At 38.1% G+C, this 12,248-nt stretch overlaps 1 protein-coding gene and 1 pseudogene across 4 annotated transcripts in view; one reads left to right on the top strand and one right to left on the bottom strand.

Annotated features, from left to right (window-relative positions):
- LOC127620863 (plasma membrane calcium-transporting ATPase 3-like) overlaps positions 1 to 9,612 on the bottom strand; it is a 42,759-nt gene extending 33,147 nt beyond the window's left edge. The window contains exons 1-3 of one of the 4 annotated variants that reach the window (XM_052094188.1): positions 8,986 to 9,612; positions 6,083 to 6,636; positions 992 to 1,189 (exon numbers count right to left, since the gene is read on the bottom strand). In XM_052094188.1, the coding sequence (XP_051950148.1) occupies positions 992 to 1,189; positions 6,083 to 6,290 (406 nt within the window). In that variant the 5' untranslated portion in view covers positions 6,291 to 6,636; positions 8,986 to 9,612. The remainder of the gene's footprint in view (positions 1 to 991; positions 1,190 to 6,082; positions 6,637 to 8,985) is intronic. The other 3 variants (XM_052094187.1, XM_052094185.1, XM_052094186.1) reach the window with 3 other exon arrangements.
- Positions 9,613 to 10,943: 1,331 nt separating this feature from the next.
- On the top strand, positions 10,944 to 12,244 carry LOC127620690 (UDP-glucuronosyltransferase 2A1-like; annotated as a pseudogene).
- Positions 12,245 to 12,248: the final 4 nt, after the last annotated feature.

Here is a 12,248-nt window from a genome sequence, read left to right as displayed (position 1 = left end):
CCAAAGTTAATGTGATGAACTACACCTTTTGTTGCTCTGCTAGGACAACAGTGTGAACTTGAGGGGAACAGACTTCATACATCCAGTACAAATGTAAGAAATATTCCAGGTGTAATACTCAAATACAAAAGTTAAGCTCAATCGACAACATTTGTGACATAATGTTGACTACTACTACTACAAATAAATAAAATATATCAACTCATCTGTCCTTTTCTTAAAAAAAAAAAAAAAAGAAGAAGCAAAAATCGAAGTTACAGTGAGGCACTTTTTTGGATGGTTTAAAGGCAGAATTGTGAAGCATATAAAAGTACTTACATTAATTCTTCTGTTCATACTGTTATATTACTTGAGCTGTGAAGTTGTTTAAATTGTCATTATTACAGTTATTTTAGGGTTTTAGGATTTGTCGACATTACACCAACATGGCAACAAAGTTGTAAAATTGGTTGTAACTTTACACAGAAAAGGTTAGTAAGCGATTTTATCACACTAAAATCTAGTTAACACACATATTGTTTATGTCTTGTGACTATACTTTTGAAACATTTAGGGATTGGCCCCATTCAATTCTATTCTAAGTGCCTCACTGGAGCCCAGATTTCTGATTTTATTTATGAAAAATAGTAAACATTATGCCACAAATTATGTCAATTGAGCTTAACTTGTACTGAACCCAGAATATTCCATTAAGTGCAAATATGGCAAAATATATTAGCATTTATATATTTACAGCAATGCAATAAACTGCACTAACTAAACCAAAAAACAAACAAAAAAACTAAACAAAAAATGCAATAAACTGCAATAAACTAAATTATTATATATATATATATATATATATATATATATATATATATATATATATATATATATATATATATATATATATATATATATGTGTGTGAGTGTGTGTGTGTGTGTGTGTGTTTATAGTGTGACTTATATGTTTTAAGATCAATTTTATCACGGAATTCAGAGACCAAGTCACCTTCACTGTCCCCTCCTGGTGGCTGGTAAAAGGACAGTCCAAGGGAAATAATGGCTGCTATTTCCAGGATTATGAGAGTAACATCCTGTAGAGCCTCCCACACGAGCTGAAGGAAGGTCTTGGGCTTCTTGGGAGGAATGAAGTTCTGTCCAAACACCAGCTGACGTTTCTCCAGGTCTGCAGGGTTGTCCGACAGTCCTTTGGGAGGGACAGAAGGTAGAGGTCTGCACGGGTCTTAAAATTTCATCTCCAAGCTAGTTTTTTTGCAATAATCTGTAGTTCAAGTCAGCATCGTAGACAACATTCACATCAGTATAAAAATAGAAAAACATAAACCGATTTAACAAGGCACGGCTGCCCCTCAGCACACTATATCTGAAGGGAATAAACATAGGCTTAACCTTTATGAAGTGCTCAAACTTTGTTTAGTAAAGAACAATGTGTAACAGTATAACAGTCATATGAAGAGAACTTTTTCAGAATGTTGAATCTTTGTAACACCTGCGCTAAAAACAAGCTAGACAAAGTCCAACGAATGAAACAGAACGCAGGTGTCTTGAGATACATTTTCAAAAATTGAAGTTCTTTTTAACAGGTGCATCCCAAACCATACACTTCTGCACTATTCTATGCCATTTTGTAGTGCAAGTAGTGAGAGTAATACGTTTACACTGAAAATTCAACAAAAAGAAGTGTTTTATGAGTACCCGGATGATGCACTTCTTCAACCGTCAAAACGAAGTGTGGAATGTTGAACACTTCATGCACACTCAGCAATCGCGGCTTGCCGTACATAGCGGAAAGGAATTAACAGTTGTTAATAATGGAGAATGTGGCAACAAGTGAAATTTCAGTGAACACAACACCTAACATGGTTCTCAGCAGGAAACCGATGGAGTGCGTACTCCAGGTAGGGAAGGAGGTATTGCCCCAAGTGAAGGCATTGAAGTTCCTCGGGGTCTTGTTCAGGAGAATCGGGCAGCGGGGGCGGTATTGCACTCGTTCTATCGCACCGTTGACATGAAAAGAGAGCTGAGCCGGAAGGCAAAGCTCTCGATCTACCAGTCAATTTTTGTTCCTACCCTCACCTATGGTCATGAAGGCTGGGTCATGACCGAAAGAACTAGGTCGCGAGTACAAGCGGCCGAAATGGGCTTCCTCAGAAGGGTGGCGGGCTTCTCCCTTAGAGATAGGGTGAGGAGCTCAGTCATCCATGAGGAGCTCGGAGTAGAGCCGTTGCTCCTTTGCGTCGAAAGGAATCAGTTGAGGTGGTTTGGGCATCTGGTAAGGATGCCCACTGGCTGCCTCCCCAGGGAGGTGTTTCAGGCACGTCCAGCTGGGAGGAGTCCTCGGGGAAGACCCAGGATTAGGTGGAGAGATTACATCTCCACACTGGCCTGGGAATGCCTTGGGGTCCCCCAGACAGAGCTGGTTAATGTGGCTCAGGATAGGGAAATTTGGGGCCCCCTGCTGGAGCAGCTGCCCCCGCGACCCAACTTCGGATAAGCTGTTGAAGATGGATGGATGGACAACACCTAACAAATGTAAATTTAATGTTTTACCATCACCCAATCTGTGTGAATATGTTTATCATTTTAGATATAAGTGTTAAACTGAGTGGCAACACATCACATGTATTTGAAATTGTACTTACATTAGCTGTTAAACGGCGAATTCTTCTGTGTAGTTAAAACATTTTTAAGTGTTCCATTTGGGATGATCTTACATTTTGAAACTGTATACACTACATGGCATAGTGTATTCTGTAAGTGCGTAGTGTATAGTGCCTCATTTGGGACACAGCTAGTGTCTAAAAAAGCGGCAGTCCTGCGCGAGGCACTGAAGAAACAGTGAAGCGCAGTGCAACGGACAAAGACATCCTTCCAGCATGTGTTTACATAGGAAAACAGTTGAAAAACAGTGCAGACTCCAGCAAAAAACTTGTTCGCCTGAAGAGCCCCTATCTCACCCATTCACGCGTCTGTTAGTGCATGTGCACAAAACAAATTAGGTAGGCCTATTTATTTTATCATTAATTACAAACCCGAACTCGAAAGTCATACTTGAAAAACTGACCTGAACCAGGCGGCTGGTAGAGGCCGGGTCGGGTTGCAGACCTCTAACAAAAGGTTGTCAAAGTCATTGTTAACCAAATACCACTTATGGAAATTAATTGAGAGCTTCAGGCATACTGCTCTACAAATACAAAATGCAGTAACTGCGCAAACGATGAAACTGAAAAGAATCTAGTTTTGATCAAGAAAATGTGGATTATAAAATAGTTTCACTCTGTTTTCTCTGAATCTGGGCATAGTTGAGCCCAACCCTTCGGTCAGGACAGATCATAATGTATCAGACCCAATTTAAATGTACATTTTGTCAAAATGTATAGTTACCGCAGTTTGGCTTTGTAGGGTAGCATAGTCAGCCATAAAATACATCTACCGGTACATATCGGCCAAGGGCTATGAATAGCATAATTACATACTGCTCTTACTATTTCAGCAATATTTAAAAGGTGCATTTGCCAAAATGGGCAGTATAACAGAAAACTGTATTAAATATTGTATCCCACACTGCAATACGCTTGACTTTTCATACCAAGTGTGATGAATAAACTGGAAGTAATTACAGCCTAAACTTTTAACATCTCTTTCTGGACTTGTTTTTGATCAGATTGCCAAAAGTGAAACATTTTAATTAAAATCAAATTAAAAATGCAAAATATCCATTTTCATTTCCAAAATTATTACTAGATGGCATGCACATAAAACATAAAGGAGGTCATGTGACATCATCTATGCTATAACAGTATTATATAAACTGAAGCGTTTATCATGGAATAATGCCTACCATTTCAAATACAATTTTATTTTTAAATAGTAGGCATAGTATACACTGTGCAGTAGTAAGCTAGTATTCCATTCTGAACATTCCTAGTTTCATGCATGAATCGGTCTTTCTTGATTGAAAAGTTTGAGGAATCAACAGATGCTTATTAGCATACGTTTTCAAATTTTCTGCACTGATTTTGAGGGAAAATTCTGTGAAAGGCATTTAAACATAGTAAAATATGTCAAATGGATCTGAGAGTGCTAAACTCTTATAGGAAGCTGAAAGCTTCATCAAATTAGCCAAACTATGTAATAAACCAACATGCAAAGGGAAATGTGCAGAATTTTCATAAACGACAAATGTTGCAATACTGCGGAATTGATTTTGTGTGTGCAGATTCTGTCTGGGTCTGCTTATTAAACATCAAACAATTCTGTTAGCAAAAGAATGCCTAACCTCTGAGGGTGCGAGGAAGGAGGGGGAGAGGACAGAACAGGAGAAAGCAGGGCACAGATGGTTAAGTCAGTGTGTTTCGGATGCACCACAGGGTGTGAGTTTTGGCAGCAAGACCCAGACAGACGGTCATGCTCTCTACATCCTCACCCTGCCAATCATCACCTGCTGCCCTTGGCAACCTTTCATCTTCCATCAGAGCCTCTCTTTCACTTAACCATCCCTCACTGTAATGCCTAATTGAGTTACTCCAGTGGTTTGTAGTAATCATTTCCTCAACTAATTCCAATTGGCTTGGTTATTTAATTAGTTCAGTTTCTATTCCCGGAACATTACACTCTTAAGCAATATCACACAAGCAAGAGCGTTGTTATACTGAAGCCCTGATATTTAGTACAACAGCAACATTGTGAGTGTAATACTGCTTTTATACAACAGTTCTATAAACAAGAAGTTAATATCGAGACTTCCATTTTAGAAACAGTATGCCAAATGTCAAATGTTGTGAATACAGACAACCAGAGTGACAAAGAGTGAAGTGTACCAGTGCTGTTATACTAAATATCAGCACTCTTGAAACAACACTTGTCCAATCAGATTAGAGGACTGAAATTCAGCATTGCATAAAAGTAAATCAAGTTAGATGATTATGATGAGGGAAGGCAATCTACTTTCTGTGGAGTACTGGAATTGAAAGACTTTTGCAGTGTATCTTGTTCTTTCTTTGACCCTTTCATCTTTCCATCCATGCCCTAATGTACTCTTTTTGTCTCGCTGTCACAGTTTCTAAAGAGAAGACAGTATTTCAAAGAGCAGCATAAAAAGAAAAGAGAGAGCTTTACAGTAAACTTTAAAGTAATCTCAATCTGGCTGCCAAATAGTGATGCAGGAAGACCACATGACTTGGTCTAAAAGCAAGTGATCAGAACAAGATGCAAATCAATGTGATCATCAGATTGCAAAGTAGGATCATCTTCCCAGAGTAACCACTACAATAAAAAATCTTACATTCCTTTTATAGCCGAATACAAATCTTAGCTGACTAAAATTGATTTTATTTTGTAAACAGCTTCAGATCATTCAAAGCATGAAACAGCAATAATAAATATGTTTTTAAAGCTCTGCATTCATCTTGTGTTATGCAACATGTATTTTGTAATTTAGTACCTGAAGAGTTGTGAATTTATACACTTTTCTTATGGTTTAAAAAAAGCATATTGCAATGTGTGATTATATGTGTGATAAAACCTATGTTTGGAATGCAATTATTGCTTTCTATTTACTGAATACTATGCTGTAGACAACAGACTGCCAACTATTCATTCCAAATAGTAAGTGAAGTAGTAGGCATAATTCCACAATAATCATTTCAAAACGTAGTATGTTTTACACATCACTTTGCATATGATATCACTGTCTAAATATCACCCTATAAATATAAAGATTATTTAGCTTTTTTTAATCCAGTCTTGTGTACAAATGTCTTACCCTTTGGTAGTCCTATCAAATAATGAGTCAAAAAAAGAGACGTTAATAATTGCGGCTATAATTACTTCCGGTTCACTAATCACACTGGAAATGAAAGTTCAGGTTTTGTGCATTCCATTGTTGCTTACAGTATTCTGTCCATTTAGCAAATGTAGTTAGTCATTCAGATATGCTATGCATTCAGGAAATGCACATATTGTGCACAGTATACATACAGTATACAGCAGAAATAGTAAGAATGGTAGTGTGCTATTCCAAACATAGCCTACTGTATATGTAATGTACCGTAGCTGAAATGATGACATGCCAACTCACCATCTGCAGGTGATGTCTTGAGTCTGTGACAGAGGCCTTCCGTATCTGCGTAGCTCTCCTGGATCTTCTGCAGTGCCTCAGCTCCTCTGACCTCCATGAGTGAGCACAGCTCATCCAACGACACCCCGAAATCCCCCTCATAGCTTCCCTTGTCCACCCCCGGCTTTTTAGGGTGGAATTCCACCGTGCTATTGCCGAGATCCCCCATGATGTGTGTTGGTTGTGGAAGACTGGTATCTTTTCAACAGATGCTATGTGATGAGTGATTGGGAAAATGCTTTATCTCGTTTGTCTTATTTATGTTCCTCACCTCTTGCTAAGATGCTCTGTGTGTAGTTCTCCATATTGAAACATGAATTGTCAGTTTGTTTGAAGATTCTTATTCTAAGGTGTGACAATTTCCCCTTAAATATCCCCCCATAATGAATAAGTCAACAAATAAAGTGATAGTCATTGTGCCAATCCATCTCTATGTAAACTAAATGAAGCAAATGTTAGTGAGTTTTAAACAATAAAGGGGATCCAGTAACACAGGAAAAGCATGGGAAAAGAACCTGAAGAACAAAAACAAGAAAAATCTTTGAAATTGTTCAAAGCTTCAGAGAAAAAACTAAAACAGACATGTCATCTATACATTCACTAAGCACTTTATTAGGAACACCTGTACACCTACATATTCATGTGATTATCTAATCAGTCAGTCATGTGGCAGCAGTGCAATGCATAAAATCACTCAGATACGGGTCAGGATATTCAGTTAATGTTCACATCAACCATCAGAATGGGGAAAAATGTGATCTCAGTGATTTTGAGCATGGCACCACTGTTGTGCCGGACAGGCTGGTTTGACTATTTATGTAACTGCTGATCACCTGGTATTTTCATGCACAACAGTCTCTAGAGTTTACTCAGAATGGTGCCAAAAACTAAAAACATCCAGTGAGCGGCAGTTCTGTGGACGGAAACACCTTGTTGATTAAAGAGGTCAACGGAGAATGGCCAGGACTGGTTCAAGCTGACAGAAAGGCTACAGTAACTCAGATAACCACTCTGTACAATTGTGAGCAGAACAGTATTTCAGAATGCACATGTTGAACATTGAAGCAGATGGGCCACAACAGCAGAAGACCACGTCGGGTGGTTGATGATGTTCCATCATATTCCTAATAATGTGCTCAGAAAGTGTATATTTTGTGACAACTAAGACAAACATTACGCACAACACATTAATAACTTCATATTTTTCTTATATAAACATATTATGTTCAATATGAAATATAAATATAGGTAGATGATTATTTGAGAAGAATACCTTAAAATATGAAAAATATAAAATATCTGCTTTTAAAATGTAGCCAATAATAGGCTATTAATGGCTCTTCGTCTAAATGTAAGCAAGAAAACAACAAACCTGGAAAAGGCAACATACTAAAATATCAAACCCTAATTTTGCTACCAGAAATGTTATGAAATGTATAAGATTGGAGGGTAGAGAATCTAATTTAAGACCGTTTTGTACGAGGTTTTTGAAACTTACGTACAAAATCACTGCTGAAGAAAGCACAAGTGGACTTTTGGCATAAAATTCAAGTCCTTAAGGTGTCATATATAGGTTGCCTTAAAACATTAAGGTGGCGTCTTTGCCCACTCAGGTGTCCTTACTTAGTTTGTGAGAAATAAATAACCAAGTGTTCAACGTACAAACCTACTGCAGTGGATTGTGTTTACATCATTTCCGTGGCAAAACGCAGTCACGTCTTATCTCAACGCCTTTCGAAATACTCTCTTTTAATACTGCAAAAGCGCTGAGCGCGTGCCTCTCCCCACCCATGTCTTTTATGGTTTCCTGCGCATGCGCTCATCATCACTTTCCCAATCCCACTGCAGAACAGATTTACGAAGGCAACTCTACCAGCCACCAGGCCTCGCGATTTTGGATGACATGGATGCATCTCCATTTCGCTGCTGTAACACGAACTTTACGTTAATGAATATTTAAACCTATAATCTGTGTGTGCTCCCATTCATTTTTCATTATGGAAGGCAAGAAGATTCCTCTGTGCGCGCGCAACAAACATGCGCTTTATATACGATGATGCCCTTTCCTAGTAACCTTCAGGAATCAGCTGTTCACCTTGGTCCACTGTACAGCTGGGCACACAGTTAATGACAGTGTCTGTATTACTTTTGTTATGAATTTTTGGTTTAATCATGGCATTACATAAATAATGGGAAGGTAAAATAGTAGAAAATGTACATTACGGACATTCGGATGGGGATTAAAATGAGAGCTGCAAAAACTGACAGGGCAGCAAGGTTACATCCATCCGGCACCTGGTTTTTAATCCGTCTAAAACTACAGAGAAAAATCGATCTCTTTACATTTATCTTAATATGGACATGTGTTATCTCAACAGAGATCCATAAATACATACAGCTAAGTTTTGCTGCACAATACTGCAGACTTTCTTTTATTTATATTTAAAACGAATAACAACCTAAAATAAATGTTTCTTTCACCAGCATTTTGATAGTGCAAGGTCATAACATTAGGCTATATCCTATTTTTATTATGGACTCCTGGATTCAACCGTCGTATTATTTGTGTCACTCCAAAAAAAAAAAAAAACAATTGTTGAGCATGAATACACCTATTTTATAGGCGCATCATATAATCATAAATGCTGTGTGTTATGACATCCTCAAAATTATGGTGATAACTTCCATGTAAAACCTATCTATAATAATAATCCACTTTAATTATACATTAACGGACATTGGATGACAACAAATAAACACAAAATATATCTAGCTGACACCAAAATGCATGAGTTATTCTTCCTCAAAACCAGTGATTCGGGACTTGTGAACATACACATCCATGAACAAGTATATTTACTCACCGCGCAGGCCATGTTCCAAGGACATTTGACGTTGAGTCGAGAAAATGAAGGAAAAACAGAGTGATATCCAGTGATGTACTATCCTCAAATCATACCCATCATGGAGATAAAAAATAAAAATTAAAGTCACATAATCGCTATTCCAGTTGCAGATGATGCGCAACGGTGCAGAATAGATAAATAAAATACAGGGAACAGAACCCGTCAGACGGTGGTGAGGACTTCATCTTATGCGGAAGAAAACCTGAATGATGCAGATGAGATTGTACCATGTCCGCAATAATTAATCGCTTAAAAACGGCGTTTTGTGCTTTCGGGAACATAAAGGAGGGTCGTTGTGGTCACATCGTTGCTGTTATATTTGGTGCTGATTGGCAGAGTGGGTACAGGAAGACCCTGATGGGTGAAGGAGAGATGTGGGGTCTACATGCTGATGATGCCCGTTTGACGCGCATCTCGCTGTGATGGCAGCAGCAGCAGCATCCGCGCACTGGAGGACGGGAGATGAGAGGGGGCGGATGAATACCGAGTCGAGTTCCAGGACGAATTCTTCATATCTACTATGATGAAGGCTTGGTTATTAAGATTCATAAGCAAAGCCCTTGCCATTGGAAAGTAACAACGCAACGAAAGCATTATTAATCAATATTCATAAGTGGTGCCTTCGCTATTGGAAGGTTGTTGTGATAGATTAAGACGACATACTTAATATTCATTAGCCAGGTGAAGCAACGTCATAAAGACCTTATTAATATGTATGAGTTAGGCAGTCATGGAGGGCATCTTAATTTCACTGCAGGGCAATATTTTAACGTCAAAAAACATTAAAAGTTTATACAAAACATATTTGGTAAAAAAAAAAAAAACCATATATGATATAGTTATGAACAGTGAATTATTATGGTAACACTTAGCAAAAAGTTTCCATTTGTTAGCATTAGTCAAGAACATTAGTTAACATGAACTAACAACGAACAACACTTTTACAGCATTCATTAAGCTAATTGTAATGTTAATTTCAACATATGCATTATAAAAAATTATTCAACATATGCATTATAAAAAAACACTGTTTTTAATGCCTAATCAAAATCATATTATCTTACTAATCGACTAGCAGTTTGCTAAGAGGTATGCACAAAATGTAAGCTAATTGAAAAACAAAAGATAACAATTTGTTTTTAAAATATATATCTATATTTATTTATTTTTTTACAATTGATGTATTCAATTATAATTTACTGTGTGTAACATCTAATTTAAAATACATTCATTTTTGTATTTACATAATGTTGTATAAGCATAAATCATAAAGCGATTTTGTAAGATTTTTAATAAGGCATTGAACAGAGTATATGAAAATGTCTTTCATCCAATGTAAATGTTTTGGGGTCATATGTGGACTGCACTGGCCAGGAGGGGCTTAATTGTTCAGTACACCAGAAAGTTGCTCTACAATGTGTTTCCCTATCAAATGATGGACTAATCAAACGTACATTTTCAGACAATTCTGCTTCTGCTGCGGAGCCTTCATCCCCAAATCAGTGTCCTCTTTGCCTTCCTTTGGAGTTTTCCGTCACTTTCCATGGCTGGGAAGATCCTAATGTACCCTGTATATTAGGGGTGGGGAACCATTTTTTCCATTAAGGGCCATTTGAGTATTTACGAAATTATTCGCAGGCCATACAATTGCTTGCAATTTCTGATTGTGGGTTGTGGGTATGCATTCCGATACATGCTCACACACCAAAAACACTAAAAGGTCTGTCTATTACACAATATTTTGTGTTGTTATCATTTAAAATTATTTTTAAATATTATTTGAAAGGAATGTTTTGTTTTTTTCAGGTTCATTGAATTAAGGTCATTTTTTGCTTTTCAAAATATTTCTCAAATGGCCTCACGGGCCGTGTAAAATGGTCTCTCGGGCCTTATACCGCCCTGAGGCCTGACACCACACACGTTATATCTCACACAACAGCAGCCTAGAGGACACAGAGTATATGGCTTCCTTTCTTAAAACAAACATTGACATTCAAATTGGGGAAGGGCCCATTTTGTCTTTCATGTTCCAGCAGATATAGATGCTTACTCTTTTAGAAGAATCTCACAAGTCCTCAGCTGAGATGGTCAGGACCATCTTGGAGGATAAAAAGCTGATAATAAGGCTCAAGCACGATTTGATGTTTACTGATCCCGGCTTCGCAGGAGGAGTTGTGCTGGGAGCATACTTGGGCCTACCAATGGTGTTTAACATCTGGTGGATATAGACCGGAGGACACTTTGCAATTGCACCCTAGCCTCTTTCTTATATCCCAACTATTGGATCCAGGATGACAGTCAAAATTACCTTTTGTAAATAAACTGAAAAATGTCTTGCATTTTGGACTTGGACAAAACATAGACCACATGATTACAAGGCCCCTCTAATAAGAAGTCACTGATGAATACTTAAGACACAAATTCCAATGTCCACACCCTAACCCAAGGAGAACTGTGGCTTATGCGAGTCGAGTTTGTACAATGTCCAATGTAGTCTACTTTGGAGGCTTCCAGTTTAAACCCCTCCAAGTCTCTTCCAGTTGAACTGGAGAAATTTGTAGAGAGTTGTTTAGAGCATGGGGTGGTGATCATGTCTTTGGGTTCACTTGGAAGTCTGGGTCCTGACATGAGATAATAATTTGGAGGCACGTAGGGGAAAAAACATCTACTTTGGGGAACAATACACTCATAATTTATTGGTTGCCTAAGAATGATCTCCTAGGCCATCCTAAAACAAAAATTGTCATTATACATGGAGGAACCAATGGGATATATGAGGCCATTTATCACAGTGTGCCAATGCTTGAACTCCCACTCATCTTCCACCAGTTTGACAACATGGTGCATCTGCAAGCCAGAGGAGTAGCTCGAGTTTTTGACATAACAGCCCTGGATGTATATACACAAACACAAGCCTTGAGGGACATTCTGGATTAAAATCAACCGTACCAGAAGAACATGCACAGAATGTCATGTCTACATCACGATACAGCCCTCAAACCAATCTTTTGCCATCTTTTGGCTGGAGTTTCAGTGGGGCAAAAGGGTGCAGCACACTTGCTCACAGAGTCCTAAGCTTCCTTGTTAATCCTACCACAGCTTCGATGTATTAATGTTGATAGTGAGTTTGTTTATAGCAGTCTGTATGCTCTTGATCTTGATGAGCAAGGTTCTGCTAAAGGTTTTTGTCAGAAATAGAAAGGACAAAAAGAGTTAAGACA

The sequence above is a fragment of the Xyrauchen texanus genome, chromosome 27 (genome assembly GCF_025860055.1).
Source record: "Xyrauchen texanus isolate HMW12.3.18 chromosome 27, RBS_HiC_50CHRs, whole genome shotgun sequence".
Classification (NCBI taxonomy): domain Eukaryota; kingdom Metazoa; phylum Chordata; class Actinopteri; order Cypriniformes; family Catostomidae; genus Xyrauchen; species Xyrauchen texanus.
Note: the sequence above shows the minus strand (reverse complement) of the source record. Positions and strands in the feature narration are given on the sequence as shown.